This window comes from Equus quagga, chromosome 10, assembly GCF_021613505.1.
Source record: "Equus quagga isolate Etosha38 chromosome 10, UCLA_HA_Equagga_1.0, whole genome shotgun sequence".
Lineage (NCBI taxonomy): Eukaryota > Metazoa > Chordata > Mammalia > Perissodactyla > Equidae > Equus > Equus quagga.
Window position 1 is genome coordinate 86,807,969 of NC_060276.1, and position 20,277 is coordinate 86,828,245.

The following is a 20,277-nucleotide window of genomic DNA, read 5'->3' on the forward strand; positions in this document are numbered from 1 at the left end:
TAGTTTATCATTTTCTCCCTAAACGTCTTGCCCATCTTGTGTTAGATTTATTCTTAGATACATATTATTTTTTGATGTTATTCTAAATGATCTTTTAAAAAGTTAGTTTTCTAGCTGTTTGTTGTTGGTAGATAGAAATGCAATTGATCTTTTTAAAATGAAACCGCTTATTTAAAATCTTGGAACAGGAAAGCAACACATTTATTGTTTATAGATACATACAGCTGTAGTGAAATTCTATGAATTTGGTTTGGAAATAAGGACACAAACTTCAGGATAGTCTTATTTGGAGAGGCGGGGGGAATGGGATCAAAGAGAGGCACAAAGAGAACATTAATGGTATCTATAGCATTTTATTTCTTTTTGAAGCAAATATGGCTATTTTATATTTTATGGATATTTTTATATGGCTATATTTTAATATTTTTTAAGGCTGCATGGAGGTATATGAATGATTGTTTTATTATTCTTTGTACTATTTTGAAACAGATCATACTTTTTAAAATAAAATGCACAATGGTAACTCAATGAGTTTATATGCTCAAGATAAATCACTTTTATGATGGATGACCTCAGAGGCCATTAATTCCATTGATTATTCTAAACTGGACATTGTAAAGCAGGGGCTGTGTGCAGAATCCAACCGCCAGGTATGATTGTTTTCTGTGCCCTGTGACAAAACAAGTGAACCTGCAATGAAACACCAAAGATTTTACATTAGAATCTAGATTTCTGAATTCTCTTGAAAAGTTAGAAAATCTGACAACACTGTGTTCCCATGTAGTAATAGTCAATCAGATAGGAATAAGTAGTGGCTGCCTGTTTGCTTATTGATAGTTTATTATGAAAAATTTCTAACATTTTCAAAGACAAAGAGAAAAGCATAATGAGCTCCCAGATCCCCATTGTTGAAATTCAACAATTATTAAGTCATGGCCTGTTTTGTTATACCTATTTTGCCTGATCGCCTGACCCCTGGATTATTTTGAAGCAAATCCCAGACACTATATCATTTCATCCATGAGTATTTTAGTATTTATCTCTAAAAGATAAGTGCTTTTAGAAAACATAACCACAATATTATTGTCATACCTAAAAAAGATTAATATTAATTCCTTAATGTAATCGCATATCCAGCCAATATTCAAAATTTCCCCATTTTCTCAACTTTATGTTACAGTTTCTTCAAATAAAAGTTCAAATAAGGCCATTATGTTGCATGTGCTTGATATATTTCTTAAATCTCTGGGAGCTGGTAGCATCATCCAGACCAGCATTGTCCAGTAAAATGTTGTGTGATAACCAAAACGTTCTATATTTATGGTATCCAATGTGGTTGCTACTAGCCATATATGGCTATTGAGCACTTGAAATGTGACTAGGGCAATTGAGGAAACAAATTTTTAATTTTATTTAATTTTAATTAATTAAAAATTTTTTCTAACAGCTTTAAAATTTCACCCTTTGAAGTGTATGATTCAGTGGCTTTTAATATATTCACAAGTTGTACATTGATCACTATTTATTCCAGAACATTTACATCACCCCTAAAAGAAATCCATTAGCAGTCTCTCCCCATTCTCCCTGCCCTCAACGCCTGGCGACCACTAATCCAACTGTCTTTCTCCATGGATTTGCCTATCTTATTTCATATGAGATATGTAGCCTTTTGTGTTTTTCACTTTGCATAATGTTTTCAAGGTTCATCAACTGATACATGTTAATGTATCAGTTAATTCATTCCATTTTATGGGCAAATAATGCTCCATTGTATGCATATGCCATAGTTTGCTTATCCTTTCATTAGTTGATGGACACTTGGGTTATTTTGACTTTTTGACTATCATGAATAACGTTACTATGAACATTTGTGTGCAAGTTTTTGTGTAGACATATGTTTTCAATTATCTTGAGTATGTATCTAGGGATGGAATTTCTGGCTTATATGGTAACTCTGTGTTTAACTTTTTCAGAAACTGACGTATGGTTTTCCAAAGTGGGTGCAACATTTTACATTCCCATCAGCAATGTGTGCAGGTTCCAAATTCTCCACATCCTCACCAACACTTGCTATTGTCCATCTTTTTGAGTATAACCAATCTAGTGGGTGTGAAGTGGTATTCCACTGTGGTTTTTTAATGTGCATTTCTCTAATGACTAATGATATTGAGCATCTTTTCCTGTGTTTACTGGCCATTTGTATATCCTTTTTTTGGAGAAATGTCTACTCAAATCCTTTGTCCATTTTTAAATTAGGTTTTCTTGTCGAATTGTAAGAGTTCATTATATATTTTAGATACAAGTCCCTTATCAGATACATGATTTGCAGATATTTTCTCCCTTGCTCTGAGTTGTCTTTTCACTTTCTTGATGATGTCCTCTGAAGCACAGAAGTTTTTAATTTTGATGAAGTCCAATTTACCTATTTTTCTTTTGTTGCTTGTGCTTTAGGTTTCACACCTAAAAAACCATTGCCTAAAACAAGTTCAAGAAGGTTTACTCCTCTATTTTCTTTCAAGAGTTTTATAGTTTTAGCTCTTACATTAGGGTCTCTGGTCCATTTCAACTTAATTTTTGTCTATACTGTGATGACCATGTATTGGAGTGTAGCAGGGGTAACAATTCATTCTTTTGCATATGGATATCCAGTTGTTTCAGCACCATTTGTGGAAGAGACTGTTCTTTTCCACCATTTACTTTTCTTGACACCCTTGTCAAAAATCAATTGACCATAAAGATAAGAGTTTATTTCTGGACTCTCGATTTTATTCCATTGATCTGCATGTGTATCCTATACCAGTACCACACTGCCTTGATTACGGTATCTTTGTAGTAAGTTTTGAAATCGAGAAGTGTGAGTCCTCCAACTTTGTTCTTCTTTTTCAAGATGATTTTGACTATCCTGGGTCCCTGGCATTCCCATCTGAATTTTCAGATCAGCTTATCCATTTCTGCAAAAAAAGCATTTGGAATCATGATAGTGATTGCATTGAATTTTTAGATCAATTTCAAGAGGATTGAAAGCTTGACATTATTAAGTCTTCCAATCTATGAAATGTATCTCTCTCCATTTGTTAGGTCTTCTTTAGTTTCTTTCACTGATGTTTTGTAGTATTCAGTGTAAAAGTTTTGCACTTATTTTGTTAAATTTATTCCCCAGTATTTTATTCTTTTTGATGCTATTGTAAATGGAATTGTTTTCTTAATTTCATTCTTAAATTGTTCATTGTTAATGTATAGAAATACAATTGATTCTGTATATTGATCATGTATCTTGCAACCTTACTAAACTTGTTCATTATTTATAATAGTTTTTTTCGTGTGTGTGTGTATTCCTTAGGATATTCTGTACACGAGATCACACCTTCTGTGAATAGGGATAATTTTACTTTTTCATTTCCAATCTAGTTGCCTTTTATTTATTTCACTTCTGCCTAATTGCCTTGGCTAAAACCTCCAGAACAATGTCGAACAGAAGTGGAAAAAGTGAACATCCTCATCTTGTTCCTGACATTAGGGAGAAAGTATCCTATATTTCACTATCAGATGTGATGTTAGCTGTGGTTTTTCATATATGGTTTTTGTTAGGTTGAGGGAGTTCCTTTCTATTCCTAGTATGTTGGATGTCTTTATCAAAATGGGTGTTGGATTTTGTCAAATGCTTTTTTTGTGTCCATTGAGATGATCATATGGTTTTTGTCCTTCATTCTATTAATATGGTATGTTACATCAATTGATTTTCAGATGCTAAAACAACTTTGCATTCTTAGAATAAATCCCACTTGATCATGGTGTATAATCCTTTTTATACATTGCCAGATTTGGTTTGCTAGGATTTTGTTGAGGATTTCTGTGTCTCTATTCATAAGGGATATTCATAACTTGTCTTCGCTTCTGAGGCTTTTGTCTGGTTTTGGTGTCAGGGTAATACTGGCCTGGTAGAAGGAGTTAGGAAGTGTTCTCTTCTATTTTTTGGAAGAATTTGTGAAGGATTGGTGCTATTTCTTCTTTTAAATGCTCACGATGAGGACTTGAAATGTGAATATAACCCAAGTAAACACAAAATAATGTAGAGTGTCAACTTTCAGGAGCTCAGAGGAATGGGGCAGTGATATTTATGAGGACATCAGGACAAGGGAGACTTGAGAGGCAAGACTTCAATGGAGGAGAAAAGGAAGTTCCCACAGAAATACCATCAAAGCCACGGCCTCCTGCTGCCAAGGGCTCTTGCATCCTGTAGAAAGGCTCTAGGTTGCAGGGTGACCTCATTCCTCAAAAGAAATTCTCCAACTGGGCAAATATTTCCTTGCTCATAGGCCAGTTTGAGCTTGCTCAGAAGTGTTAGCTCTGCTGGCCTCCCCTGCGCTTTCTTCATCCACGGGTGTGTGTGACACAGATTCTTTGAACATCAATAGCAGTGCTTCCCAGTGCTGGTCCTGACATGTCCCAAAGTCTTCAGTTATTTCAGGGGGTGTCTTGCAATTCTCCGAACTAGTTTACTTTCAATTTATTTTAAAAAGAGATATATGCAATTTCAGATGTTCCTTTATGGTAGATGTGTCAGGGGAGGCAGAATGGGAAGAGAGGTGCCATGGAAGGAAAGCAAGGCAAGAAGAAAAGTTGTGAGTTACGAAAGACTGAGAATCTCAGATCTGGGGTGTTTAGATGTGTTCACTCTGTCCTAATCACTGATTTATCCCAATGCTTGGAAGAGGATCTGCTATATCAGAGTAGATGCTCAATAAATATTTGTTATATGAAAAACTATTGAATCAATGAATATAAGACCCTATGTGTTTATGGGAGAGTAGACAGTATGTGGGGAGTATCTACAGAAGGACAAAGGTGGAGGTATCAGTGTACCCAAATGAGGTGGCATGTGAGAACAGGTAGGGCAATAGCTGGATGTGTATGGTGGACTCAGGCCCTAGATTTTTCAGACAGCTCTAATTTAGGATATTTTGTTCTGTTACTCCCTTAAGAAAGTCATTCTTATTAGAACTGCTTTTCTGTTTGGAAAACATCCTCCCTGTAGAAGGCAGAGGCCTTCTGTGTGTGGAGTGTGGCTCTGACTGGGCAGTGGTTAGTGTGTGAGCTGTGGCATATTAGAGAGGACACTGGACTTGGAATCAGAAGCTGAGAGTCCCAGCTCTTCAGCTTGTCACAGAGGCAGGATCACCAGAAACATGGATAAACACATGAGGGAACAATCCCCCATGAAGGAGAGTCAGCCAACACAGGAAAGAGGAGAAGTGGCATCCTGGGAACATAAGAAGAGAACTGTTGGTTAAGGACTCTAAACTAAGTATGTTTAAGATGATTAGAGAGAAATAAGCAAGAGAAATTACAAGTAAAGAGTAGGATCTCATTTAAAAGAAAGAACATGTAGATTTAAAGAAAATGAAACTTCTAAAAATAAAAAGCATACTTTACTTACTGAAATGAAAATTTCAACATATTGGCTATAGTCACTTTAAAAAATTTAATATTACTTAGTAAAATTGAAGATATTCAATTCTCTTAAAGGAGTTATAAGTGCAAAAATTAGCACTAGAACAAAAATACCAGCCTTCCTAAATGCCAAAAGAAATATCTAAATTACAATAGCAAAGAGAACACCTCATGAAGAAAAAGAAATAGTAAATATACACAATACACATGGCTATTACAATATAAAATAATATACTAAAGTTGAGATAAAAAATATGTCTTATTAATAAATGTGAAAGGGCTTAACTCACCTACTAAAAGAAAAATATTTTCAATATGGCTCACAGAGCAAGACAACTATATGTGGTGTACAGGAGCTACAACTAAGTCAAAATGATTCAGACAGACTAAAAATAAAGGCATCTTTGATATCAGACAAAGTAGAATTCAGACCAAAAAATAATTAAACGTGACCAAAAAAGGATACTTTATAATGCTAAAAGCCAATTTCATAATGTAGGTACAACAGTTATGAAAAACTATGTATCAAATAATCTCCTTTATAAAGCAGAAACTACAGATGCAAGGAGACACGGAGAGAAATGCATTGCTAATAGGAGACTTTAACATGCCACTCCCAGTGCAGAACAGATCAAGTGGCAGAAATACAAGTAAGGATACAGAAGAAGTAAACAACATAATCAATAAGATAGATCTCATTGATCTCTACTGAACTTTAGAACCTAAAAATAGAGAGTATACCTTCCTTCTCAATTGCACATGAAATATTCCCCCAAATTGATCAAATATTAGGTCACAAAGAATGCATTAATAAGTTTTATACAATAGAAATATTACAAACAATACTTTCTTATCACAGTGCAATTAAACCAAAATTTAAAAAAAACCCCAAAAGCTCTTCCAACTAGAAATTTTAAAAATCTTCTATTAAGCAACTCTTGGGTGAAAGGGAAAATACAAGCCAAAATTACAGAATACCCCCCAAAATTGCTAAACAAATAATGAAAACACTACATATCAGAGACTATTGGATACATTTAAAGTAAAGATCAGAGAAAAATTCATAGCCTTTAACACTTACAGCAGTAAAAATAAAAGAATGAAAATGAATGAATTATATCAACTTAAAAAATGAGAGAAAGAACAACAAATGAGCCAAAAGAAAGCACAAAGAATAAAACAATAAAAGTAAAGGCAGAAAAATAATGAAGATGAGGAATAGAAAACAGTAGGTCAAAGTAATAAAATCAAAATTCTGGTTCTTTGAAAAAAGTAACAAAACAAATAAACCACTAGCTAAATCAATCAAATGAAAAAGAGAGAACCACAGCTACAAAATAAGAAAGACAAAGAAGAAACAGACAAGAATAGAGCAAAAAAATGTGTAATACACAAGGGAAAAGAATGAACCACACTGATTTTCAGATGAGTAACTGAAGTAACAAAAGTGCTATAAACAGGAAGAGGAGGCGAGGAGAGGGAAAACAAACCCAAGCCATTGTGCAACACAGTATTTTGACTAAATACATAAGCACTAAAGAGAAAAGCCTGAAAACAAATATTGAACTCTGGTTAGTAGGTTTGTTTTTCACAATGATGTAAGTTACACATCCTAAAACTGCTTTGGGGGTCTTTTAGTATTGAACAAATAAGTAAATATTTTCAGGGTAATTGGATTCAGGTTTCTTACTGTTTGAGAAGGGCATTACAGATGTGGAAAGGGGAACTGGAGCATGTATTCTATTGTGTTGACTGGAATTGGCCATACCAGTATAAACTCATGGGTTTTAATACATCTATTACTACATATATCCATATCTGCATCTATCTAGTGATAGAAAGAAATGGAAAAAATATAGTCATATGTGCATATCTATATCTACCTATATCTGTAGATATCTCAAATATCTTGTAGTGATAGAGCACAAGGAAGTGCTTGAAAAATGGTGGGGACTGGGTGGCCCCATGGCCAAGTGGTTACATTCGTGTGCTCTGTTTCTGTGGCCTAGGATTGGCTAGTTTGGATCCTGGGTGTGAACCTACACACCGCTCATCAAGCCATGCTGTGGAAGCATCCCATATAGTGGAACCAGAATGACCTACAACTAGGATATACAACTATGTACTGGGGTTTGGGGGGCAGTGGGAAGAGGAAGATTGGCAACAGATGTTCGCTCAGGGCCAATCTTCCTCATCAAAAAGAGCTGTGTTAAAAAAAAATGGTGGGGACAATAAAAAAGATGGAATAGTCAGCTTAGAGGGACTCCCACTGACCAAAGGTAGGACAAGTTTAGCATCAAAATAAATAACAATAGTAAAGATTATAATCCACTGAATAAAATAAGAATCTGTAGACCATTCTGATATAAATGAATGAATAAATAAATAAATGGAGAGGAAAGAAAAGGACTTCCTTGTAGTAGAATGCCAACTAGTATATGTAGAAGCAATGCTGGAGTAAAGAAATCACCATCTGGCAGCTATCATGGTAATAAACTGTTTGGGCAAAATCCTCAGTTGATGCTTGGTATTCACATAGTCTCAAAGTATCTCCTCACAAAATGGTTATTAATCGGAAAGGAAAAACAGTAACTTTATAGTGGAGAAACTTGGCATACATCACCTTAACCAGGTGATCAAATTAACCTCACCACTGATGGATAAAATACGCATTATGCACCTGCTCCTTTGATGAATGAGAAGGACATGGCATTCCTCTTGTGGCGTTCCTGCCAAAAAGCCATAAACAAAAAGCCACCAATCTACTCATGAAGAAACATCGGTCAAACCTAAACTGAAGAGCATTCTACCACATACCTGGCCTGTTCTCTTCAACAATATCAAGGTCAGAAAGACAAAGAAAGATGGAGGCACTGTTCCAGATTAAAGGAGAATAAAGAGATGTGACAACTATTCTGTGATACTGGATCAGATTCTGGGACAGATTGTTTAAAATTAATTTTTTTGCTAAAAATATTTTGGGGACAATCGACAAAATTTGAATAAGTATTTTAGATTAGAAAATAGTATTTTATTAACACTAATTTTCTGATTTTGATTATTGTACTTCAGTTATGTAAGATAATGTCCTTGTCATTAGGAAATGTACACTGAAGTATTTAGGGGTAAAGGGGCACGATGTCTGCTATTTACTCTAAAATGGAAAAAATTGTATATATAGAGAGAATGAGAAAACAAATATGGTAAAATACAAAACAATTGGGGTAATCTGTGTGAAGGGTAAGCAGGAGTTCTTTGTACTATTCGTGCAACTTTTCTATTGGTTTGAAATCATTTTAATTTAAAAAGTAACAAAAAAAGAAATATTTGAAAATATTTGTAAGAACATGTAGGAGAATAATTTTGTTCTATAGGATTTTTGGAATTCACATACAAAACACAAACCATAATGAGAAAGAATGCTCTAGTTGAACAGAGTAAAATGACACATTCGTGTACCATAAAGAATTCTAGAAATGGAGTTAAAAGACAAACCACAAATGATGAGAAGATATTTGCCATGCTTGGATTAGTATCCTGAATATATTTAAAAAATTAAAAATGGTCAAATAGAAGAATCAGCCGAGGATATGAATAGATGAGTCACAGAAGAAGGTAACAAGATGTGAAAAGGCAACTAATTGCACTAGGAATTAGCGAGAAACAAAATAAGAATGGTATACCATTTCACATTTGGTAAGACGATTGTTCAAAATCATACAATTTGATAGTACCCATTGTTGAAAGGATGAAGGGGAAAGGGAACTTTTTAAATTGGGGGTTCGAAGATTCTGGAGATTGTTTAGCAAGATCTAGTAAAGTTGAAGGTGTGAACCGTTCTAGCTCAGGGTAGTAGCCTAGATAATCTTCAAAGGAATAGGAGGGGGTTGTGGATGCAGCATTGTTGGCAACAAATGAAAAATTGGAAACAACCTAATTGTCATCAACAGATGACAAAAGATGGATCAGTAATTTGTGGTATAACCATACAATGTGTTTAAAATGAATGAAATGTATTTATATGTGTTAACATGTAGAAATCTCAAAAATAAAATCTTAAGTGAAAAAGGCAGGTAGCAGAAATTTGTAGTGTAAAATTTATTAACAGAAAATAATGTATGCTGTTTATGAATCAAAAAGGAGATAGAGTCTCTGCTCTGGAGGAATTTGGGGGCCTCTGAAGAGAGTCAAGTAAACGCATGGTTACGATGCAGCACCGAGAAAGCCACAGAAGGAACACCTAATACAGATGGGGGAGTGGAGAAGCTGAAAGAATATTTCCCAGAAATGGCAAAGCCTCCACGCCTCTCTCCTACACTGAACCAAGTCCTGGAAGACAAGAAGAGGCTACCCAGGTGAAAGATAGGAAGGAAGAGTGTTTCTAGCAGATAGTGAATGACATTTGCAAAATCCCAGAGGGACGAAACCGCAGTCTGGTGTGGAAACTGCCAGTGGTTTTTCAGAGCTGGAGTAGAGGAGGAGGGCAAAGACAGGGATGGAGGGCATTGGTAGGCGCCCCCTGACTGAGGCTCTGACCCGGCTGAGGAGTTGGCGACCTGAAGGCGCCGGAAAGGCTAGAAGAATATGGAAGCAGAAGAGTAACAGGGGCATCACAAATTGTAATAGGATGGCTCAAGAGGCAAGACCATTTAGTTGTTGTCGTTTTTTTAAAGAAAACTAGGCAGGAAATAATGGGGCCCCGAGACAGAGGCAGTGGTGACCGAGAGACACCAGCTTGTCCGACCAGTAGGCCTTAGGGAGGGGTTAGCTGCAGGTGTGGGAAGAGGAATCGAGGAGGCCCTTGTCCTGGGCATCTTGGGTGCATGATGGAGTGACAGGGGCCGCGTTTTGTGCCACCTGACCTGTGTGGCCCCCCTGATTGGGCCAGGAACGAGCACTTTACAAATATTTAGTTCAAATATAAAAATGTACAGAGCAAGGACTGAGGATGGTGGTTACCGCTGAATGGGTTTTCGTGAGGAGGGGCGAAGACAGATGGGGTCTGTGTGGCTTTGGATTCATCTCGAACGTTTTAATGACAAAATAGAAGCTGATGTAAATGTAACATTAACTGGTGTCACATTTCTGGTAGCGCACGGGTGTCATATTATTTTCTGCACTTTTCTGTGTATCTGAACTAAATTTAGTAACCAAATGGAAAAAAATTTTGTGGCAAGAATCAGAGGAGCTTAAGTACCGGAAAGGCTTTGAGCTCTGTAAGGGGTTAAACCAGAAAGCAGCGGGGGCGGGGAATGGTGTAGTTGTCAGTCTTTGTGTGTGCACAATGCGGATGGAGAGAAAAGCCTCGGGGACCTGCACGCGCCCGCCGAGTGGAGCGGGGGTGGGCGGGGGAGGAGGTGCGAGCGGAGCTGCCCGCCTGGCCCCGCCCCTACTCGGGCCCCGCCCAGAGTCCCCGCCCGCCGCCGCCCCTCCTCCTTCGATGACACCGCCTCTGGTCTCTAGGTAACGTAGGGGGTCAAACAACGTGGCCCGCGGGCGGCTGCTGCCTAACGGCCCCTTTCCTCTGGGACCCTTGACTTTTGGACACTCAGAGCCATGGCCCTGCCGTTTCTGCCTGGCTACAGCCTCAACCGCAACGTGAGTAGTGAGGGCGCCCTGGGTCAGAAGTCCTGGCCGGAGTGGGGTCCAGGCGTGGTCACCTCCCAGACCCTACTGGAGGCCGCCTGCCGCTGCTTCGTCTTCTAAGTGAATTGGGCACAACTTGGACCAAACTTTCTAGGCTGGCGGAACCCTTACTCTCGGCCTCTCCTTCCCCCTATCTCTCAAACTGCATCTGGATGCTTTTCCTGCATTACATACATTAAGTAGAGTCTTTATGGGTGGCAGGACCCTCAAAGGTAGCCAGTGGTAGTGATGATGATTAAAACTGTCCTTGAGCGTTTCAGTTGTGCCATGTGCTTTCATCGCTGTACACGGCGTTTGATGCTCCCGACAGCCCTTTATATTAGGTAGTATTTTTATTCCCATTTTACAGTTGAGGAAACTGAGGCACAGAGCAATGAGTCACTCAGTGGCCAGAGATGCACAATCTCACTGGTGAAGCTGGGTTTCTTCCAGGCAACCTGTCTCCACGGCCCAGGAGCCTGATCGTTATCTTTAATACCCTGTGTGAAAGAGAGCAAGTTTGTTATTAGAGTGAAGAAACCTGGCACTCTCAAGGCTGGTAGGGGGCAGGTGAGAGTTCCTTCAAGTTTGATCCTAAACTTTAAGGAGAGAAGCACCCAAACTAGGAGTTTTTTTCTTTATTTTGGATTGGGAAGGGTTCATTTCAAAACAAGATGAAGGTACAAAACAACACAAAAAACCCTGAGCAGGAAAGAACTTTTGCCCATGAATAGCACCTTATTTAAACAACAGCGGAAAAATGATTCAGCTTTTGTTTGCGCTGGTCACTACTCTTTACTTGGATCGTCACGTGTCTGTAGGAAGAAGGTAAGTAATCCACTGGTGGGAGGGAACAAGGTGGCGCCACTCCAGGTGTTTGTGTAAACCTCTGATACACTCAGAAAGCGGGCAGCAGAGGGAAGCATTTGACTTTATCCGTAAAGTTGTTGGCCCCAAAGTAGCAGTTTTCTTTGTAGCTTCAGGCCACTAGATTCTGACCCCCACATGTTGGCTGGTTAGTCCAACTCTCTTCTTGCACGCTGGTTTGTGTATTTCTTGGCTGATGGGTAGAGGCTGCCCTTTGGTAAGATTAAGCCAACCACACAAATAAGAAAGACCTCTGAGAGGCAGGGCATGAAAAAAGATTCCAGAAGTAAAGAAGCATGCTGTGTAAAAGTCATTTTAATAAAAATTGAAAGTAGAGCCCACAGCTTTGGGCCCAGCAACACTTCAGATTACAGATGCCCACCTCCTGCAGAAGTACCACGGCTCTCACACGCAGTGATTTAGAGTGGGAAGGAAAAACAGTGGTCGGATGAGATATTTTAAAATCTGTAAGGCTGTACTGAGTGTACTTTTGCTTTTTTTTAACTTGTTTTTAATTGTAAAGTACAACACATATACAGGAAAATGCACAATGGATGATCACAGAATGAACATCAAGAAATAAAATATTACCAGTATCCCAAAAGAATCTCTCTGGATTACGGTTGCCAAAGTTAGCAAATAAAAAGGCATAACCCAAATATTTCTTGGGACCTACTTATACTGAAAGATGATTTGTTCTTTATCTGATATCCAAATTTAACTGAGCATCTAGTATTTTACGTGGCAACCCTTTTTAGGACACTTCCTGGTCATTACCACTTCCCTACTCTCTAAAGGTAACCGCTATCCTGGCTGCTGTCACTGTAGTTCGATTTTGCTTGCTTTTGAACTTTTTATCAATGGAAATGTCCAATGTTTATTCTTTGGTGACTGGCTTTTTTTTTTTAGCTCAACATTGTTTCTGAGATTTGTTCGTGTGGCTGTCTGTAGAGGTAGTTTGTACATTTTCATTGCTCTATAGTGTTCCATTGTGTGAGTGTCACATCATTGATAGACACATTTTACTCTTGACAGAGAGTTGGTTTGGGGTTATTAAGCATAGTTTGCTGTGCCTGTTCTTGTTCATGTCTCTTGGTGCAATTGCTAGATCATCTGGTATTCATATGTTCAGCTTTAGTAGACACTGTCAAAGTGATTATTTCAATTTAAATTCCCCACCAGCATTTTATGTTCCTATTGCTCCATGTTGTTTCTAACACTTGATATTGTTAATCTTTTAGACTTTAGTTATTTTGATCAGTGGATGTAGTGCAACTCTGTAGTTTTAATCTGTGCTTCCCGGATTTCCTAACAAAGTTGAGGACGTTTTACACACTTATTGGTCATTTAGATATTCTCTTTTGTGTAGTGCCTGTCTCTTGTCTAATTTTCTACTGGGTTGCCTGCCTTTTTCTTAGTGATTTGTAGGAGTTCTATATAGATTTTGGATATGGCTCCTTTGTCAGATAGATGTGTTGTAAATATCTTCTAGTCTTTGGTTGGCCTTTTCACTCTCTTAATGGTGTTTGTGATGAATAATTTTTGCTTTGGATTAGTGCTTTTTGTTTCCTATTTAAGAAATAGTTCCTTACACCAAGTTCACGATGATGTTTTCCTGTGTTATCTTCTGGAATTTTGTTGTTTTTACAAACTTGCAGTTAGATCTATAATCTAACTAGAAGAAATTTGTGTGTGTGTGTATGAAAAGAGGGAGGGGTCAGGTTGTATTTTTTTCCCATGTGGATATTGGGTTGACCCAGAACCATCTGTTAAAGAACAAAGTTCAACTGAGTAAATTTTAAAGATCTTATTGGCTTTATTCAGCGATTCATGAATCGGGCAGCATCCAGCCTAGCAGATAGAAAGGAGCTCCGAAGAACTGGCTATATAAGGCAAGAGATTGTATAGGCGGAAGGGAGCGGTAATGAGGAAGTTGTACTAGGCAGAAGTTGGCTTTATTATTGTAAGGTTACTTTCCTTTAGGGGATGGCAGGGGTTTATCAGGCGGGTTACCTAACTAATGCTGATCAGGCGATGATTCATGATTGGCAGGTTTAAGATTCTCTTTCTGGAAAAGCTGAAACTGTAAGTTCAGTTTCAGTTTGGTGATGTGAGGCTTAGCATAAGCGACTCCATTTGGGGCCTGTTGTCTTGACATTAGCACGTTTTTGGAAAAGGCCAGCCCTTTCTCCACTTCTCTGTAGAGCTACCTTTGTCATAAATCAAGTATCCAAATACGTGTGGGTCTGCTTCTAGACTCGTGAGTGTATTTAAAAAATTATTTATTTACTTTATGCCTCAGACCAACAGAAGTGTGTGCATGCGTGCATGTGTATGAATCAGGGAATAACAGTATACTTATTAGATACCTTGGGCTGTCATTCAACAAGTCAGTATTTATACATTGAGTATCCTAGTATGTGTCCAAATCAGGTGGCTACATTAAAAAATTGTTACACTAGCCTTGGTCCTAAATGTACTGTGTGTTGCCAAAAAATTAGTTTTGTTTTAAAAACTTGTATTTAGTTAAAAAATTTGCATGCTTTCTGGCACAGAATGGTCAGGAAGTCAGTAAAGTCAAATATGGCATTTTTACCAAGCCCCCAACCCCTTACAGAGCCTGGCTTGCTGAATTAAATTATCAAGTGAAAAACCTTGACCACCTGGAGATAGCATAATTACTGGCTGTTTGGGTTTAAGCTAGCTTTTACTGCTTTTTCTTAGAAATTAAAAAGGTGCTTGTTCCCCGCCTTAATTAGCTGCTGGTAGTCAGTCATGAGAACAAATTGATTTCTGTCCACAGCTAGGCGATATGCAACCTGCACTTCTGTCTCTGAAATACAGGAAGTATTGTGCTTTCTAAAATATAAGCATTCGTACCATTGATGACATTAAAATGATTTTGATGTGAATTAATTGAAAACCTTGGGGAAAGATCATAGCTACATTCCAGACACACAGCATCTTTTTCCAACCATTTACATGCTGCATTTGTATTGAGCTAAGAAAATCTCGGGCATATTATCAAAAATGATAAGATAGTCAAGTTAAAAGGGACATTTCCAGCCAAAGCTGAAAATGCTTTCTACAGCATTTTGGGCAGATGGTTGTATAGCTGATCCTGAAGGCCTCTAATGAGTGATCAGGAGCCCACTTTGTTTTTTATGAAGCTGCCTTGCACCATCTTAGGAGGGGTTGTTGTAAATAGTCCATCATCTAATTTATAGTGAAGCAACTGTTTGCTTAAGAAGAAAAAAAATGGTTGGAATTCACAACAGTAAAATAAAACAAATTCGGAATCTCTCTGTCTCTCTTACAAAAAGGTGCGAGCAATACCTTGAAATTTATTTTTATCTAGACTAATATAAGCGTGCATATTGATATATAAGGAAAATTGTTCTTTGGGAAATTTACCAGTGATTTAAATGATAAACGACTGAAAGAGAAAAACACTATGAGTAATACATAGTACACATATTGACTTCCATCATGTGATGTTAGATAAGTCGATTTAAATTTAGCCCAACGACAAATATAATCATAAAACAATCAGTTTATTTACAAGGTAGAGAGTTTTCCCAATCTAAAACTCTGCCTACAGATTCCTGGTTACGTTCTTAGCGGTCAATGCCATTGCCTTAAAATAACATGTATTGAGTCCAAACCCCTTAGCCTGACACCTGAGGCTATTGGAATTTGCCACTCACTTTGTGAAATCATTAATGAATTTAAAAAAAAAAAAAGGAAAGAAAGAAACAGAATAGAATAGAATAAAAAATCAGAATGTATTATGCTTGGGAAGAGTAAGTATTGTTTCACGAACCTTTTTTCCTGTCACGTGTGTGTGTGGACTGAGTTGCACTAAAATCTATTTGTTATTGTGGTTACAATCAGAGTTTGGAAAAACAAGCTCAGTAGAGCCATCTCCACCGATTCTTGCCTCTGTTTTAAAGTCAGATCTGCACCTTCCTTCAAGGCCAGATCTAGTCTCTCACACTGCCGAAAGCCTCAACAGATCCTAGTCAGCTGCCTTCAGTGTTTTGTTGTTGTTGTTTTATTGAGGTAAACTTCATATAACATAAAATTGACCATTTAAAAGTGTGCAATTCAGTGGCATTTAGTACATTCTCAGTGTTCTGCAACTATCACCTCGAACTAGTAGTTTCAAGACGTTTTCATCACCGCAAATCTCAATCTTTTTACCCTAGAGAAACTTTTGAAATGATTTTCAGGTCTCAGAGAAGTCCTGTGTAAAAATGATTTCTACAGCCTATGGTACATTAGCATGATCCATGAGCTTTAGATATAATGACCCCATAATAATGGTCTCTTTTGAGTAAAGAGTAATAATTTTTCTATGGATTTGTTGATTTCAGCCAGTTTATTCCCCTAAGCTCTGTGGTTTCCCTTTCCCACAAAGGATGTTTGCTCTAATGCAAGTGGGAGTGTAGCAGAGGAAACTTCAGGGTTTTTTCTTATTGTAAAATTTCCTGTTTGATTTCCCCCTGGCCTTTTTCCCCTTTCCAAGTAGGCCTAAAAAACCTCTCATAGTTTCTGCTATAGAGGGTGCTAGTAAGGTATGATATGTGGTATATGGGATGAGTGAGAGTAGTTTGCTCCCCTATTTAAAGCTAGAAACGACTTTTAGCAAGCTTTTCTTGAGAAACAAACAGGCAGTTAAGCTTAGCTTACTTTCTTTCCTTTTCATAAATTTAAAAAATTCATAAGGCAGCATAATACATTTCTGTTAAATAACTATTTTAATCCAAGATGGGATTTACTTTTTCTAAAAGTAGGCTCAGTTGATTTCATTTAAATAAAAGGTTGTAAATTCATTTAATTAATGCTGTTTACAGTGTGAGAATATATTGACAATGTTAAATAAAGCTACTAAAACCATATGACAAAGCAATGTGAGTAAGAATACTATAGCCTGGGGCCGGTCCCGTGGCCAAGTGGTTAAGTTCGCACGCTCCGCTCCCGCAGCCCAGGGTTTTGCCAGTTCGGATCCTGGGCGCGGACATGGCACCGGTCGTCAGGCCACGTTGAGGCAGCGTCCCACATGCCACAACTAGAAGGACTCACAACTGAAAATATACAACTATGTACTTGGGGGCTTTGGGGAGAAAAAGGAAAAAAATAAAATCTTTAAAAAAAAAAGAATATTATAGCCTGAGACACAATTTTATATGAGACTTGAAAATTAAGTTTTTTTACTAACTTACATGATCAAGCTCAAATATAGGCAATTACAAAATTGTCATAATCTTGATCGCCTTATAGACCTATATATATATGTGAGGGGTGTGTGTGTGTGTGTGTGTGTGTGTGTATGTGTATATGCTATATATAAAGTGAAGTATATACGTATATAAGAATATTACTTTTTTAAAACTAAAAATAAAGAATAAAAATTACCTCTTCAGTGTGAAACTTACACTTGTATTTTGCCACACACATACTTAATTCTGGGTCAAATTTGAGATAAGCACCCCTAGATTTCATTTTTAACTGAAATGGGAAGATTCTGGTCTTTCTCTTGCTACCTGTTAAACAAAGAAAGCTGTGCTTATACAGGTGAGAAGTTGAAAATTGCAGCAAAATGGCCACTGCTTTCCTCTGAATGGCAGGATACTTGACTTTGTCAGGATGCTTGGACTTGGCAGGAACTGGCCATAGGTGTATGTTTAACTTTATGAGAAATTGTAAAACTGTCTTCTACAGTGGCTGTACCATTTTGCATTCCCACCAGCAATGAATGAGAGTTCCTGTTGCTCTGAGTCCCTGTAAGCAATTGGCTACAAATCAGTGTTTTGGATTTTAACCTTTCTAATAGGTGCGTAGTGGTATCTCAACTTGATTTAGGTTTTTAATTCTCTAATGGCTAGTGATGTTGAACATCTTTTCATGTGCTTATTTGCCATCCATATATCCTCTTTGGTGAAAGAAATTGGAACCCTCATATGTTGCTGGCAGGTATGTAAAATGCTGCTGCTGCTATGGAAGTCTTTTGCCCCTCTTTAATTGAGTTGTTTCCTTACTGTTGAGTTTTGAGAGTTCTTTATATATTCTGGCTACAAGTCCATTGTTGGATATGTGGTTTGCAAATATTTTCTCCCAGTCTGTGGCTTGAATTTTCGTTCTCTTAAATCAAAGCTAGAAAATATATATACATTTTTAAAGATAAAATACAACAGAAGAACCCACAGTGGGTAGAGGAAATGTCTTCCTCCCCTACAACATGAATCCAAATTTCAAATGTGAATTAAGGATTATAGGGTTTTTAAGTAAGTTCTTTGATTCTATGCTTTTACTTACACTGAAAATCTTGATTCATAAGGATATTAGCATAATTACTTGCTTTATCCCACCATAAATAAAATATATATCCATATCATAGCTTTTGATTAATAATAACAACATTATTATTAACAGTTTGAGTTTTGAAAATAGTTTAAGATTTCTTTGTAGTTCTTTTTGTTTTTAGGATATATCCCGTTAGGAATGTATGGTGAAATTATTGGGTTTTAATTTCATTTAAATGTTTCCTGACAGTATGGTTAAGTCAATGACTCAATACCCAGTTAGGTTCATTCATTTCATTTTGCTTTTGGTTTTTAACTTAAAAAATTTTGTTTTATTGTAATGTAAAAATAAAACATTTATGTGGCTTCAAAGTCAAATTTATAAAGTGAGGTACATTCAGACAATTCTAGCTTTTATTCCTGTCCCTTCAATCTTATTCCCTCCCTCTAGCAGTAACTTTAAAAAACCCTATTTATTTAGTTTTGGGTTATCCTTCCTTTTTTGTTTTTTAAAACAGCAAATTTTTAAATATATTCACATATTCACATAGTCTCTTATGAAATAAATGGTAGCATATTCTACACATTCTCTTGTGCCTTCCATTTTTCCTTTTAATAGTATGTCTTGGAGATCTCTTCATAGTAGTATATAGAGCTATCCTCATTCCATTGGATTGTGGATTCCATTCACAGCTACCTAGTACTCCATTGTGTGAACATACCATGGTTTATTCAACCCATTCCCTTTTGATGTATAGTCATGTTACTTCTAGTCTTTTGGTATTACAAATAATGCTGCAATAAACAGCCAAAGTTGAGCTTTAAAAGAAACCATGAAAAAAGTGAAAAGGCAGCCTATACTATGGGAGAAAATACTTGTAAAGCATACATCTGATGCAGGACTTATATCCAGTATATATAAAGAGCTCTCAAAACTTGACAATAAAAAGACAAATAATCCAATTAAAAATGGGCAAAGAATCTGAATAGACATTGCTTCAAAGAAACTGTACAAATAGCCAATAAGCACATGAAAAGATGTTCAACATCATTAATCATTAGAAAAATGCAAATTAAAAACACAATGAGATAGTACTTTACACCTACTAGGTTGGCTATAACAAAAAAGATAATAACAAGTGTTGACAAGGATGTGTAGAAGTTGGAACCCTCATACATTGCTGGCAGGAATGTAAAATGCTGCTGCTGCCATGGAAGTCTGCAGTTCCACAAAAGGTTAAACGTAGAGTCACTAGATGACACAGCACTCCTAGGTATAGGCCCAAGAGAAAAGAAAACATATGTCCATAAAAAATGTGTACAGGAATGTTCATAACAGCATTATTTATAAAAGCCAAAAAGTAGAAACAACTCAAATGTACATCAGCTGATGAATGGATAAAAAAGGTGGTATGTTCATATAATGGAATATTATTGGGCCATAAAAAGGAATTAAACACTGATACATGCTATAGCATGGATGAACCTCAAAAACATTATACTATAAACAACATGCAAAAGACTACATATTGTATGATCCCATTTATGTGAAATGTGCAGAATAGGCAAATCTATAGAGACAGAAGGATTAATAATTGCCTAGACCTGTGTTGGGGAAGGGAGGAAATGGGGAGTGACTGCTAATGGGTATGAGGTTTCTTTTTGGGGTGATGAAAGTGTTCTAAAATTAGATTATGGTGATGATTGCACAGTTTTATAATTACAGTAAACTCCGTTGAATTGTATGTTCTAAATAGGTAACCTTTATGATGTGTAAATTATACTTCAATAAAACTGTTAAAAATAAATATATAGCCAAAGAAAGGAGTTAGTGATGGGGAGTTGCCGGGCAGACAAATCATAGGTGTTTGCTGTGCCAGATCACAGGAGGTTTTGATTTAAAGTATTCTGTTACTTGTTCCCACTAACTGCTGAAATGCCCTTGGAATCACATTATTTCAGGCTGAGCCACTTCTTAAAGCGGCCATTCATACTTTGGAAATGACAGAATATTCCATTGCTATTCTTA

General features: G+C 37.0%; 1 protein-coding gene across 4 annotated transcripts in view; it reads left to right on the forward strand.

The window, feature by feature from the left end:
* The first annotated feature begins 10,949 nt into the window (after positions 1–10,949).
* EFHC2 (EF-hand domain containing 2) overlaps positions 10,950–20,277 on the forward strand; it is a 179,716-nt gene continuing 170,388 nt past the window's right edge. For 2 of the 4 annotated variants that reach the window (XM_046672650.1, XM_046672651.1), the window contains exon 1: positions 11,632–11,904. In XM_046672650.1, coding sequence (XP_046528606.1) covers positions 11,803–11,904 — 102 coding nt within the window. In that variant the 5' untranslated portion in view covers positions 11,632–11,802. Of the gene's footprint in view, positions 11,050–11,631; positions 11,905–20,277 lie in introns of those variants that run through there. The other 2 variants (XM_046672652.1, XM_046672653.1) reach the window with 2 other exon arrangements.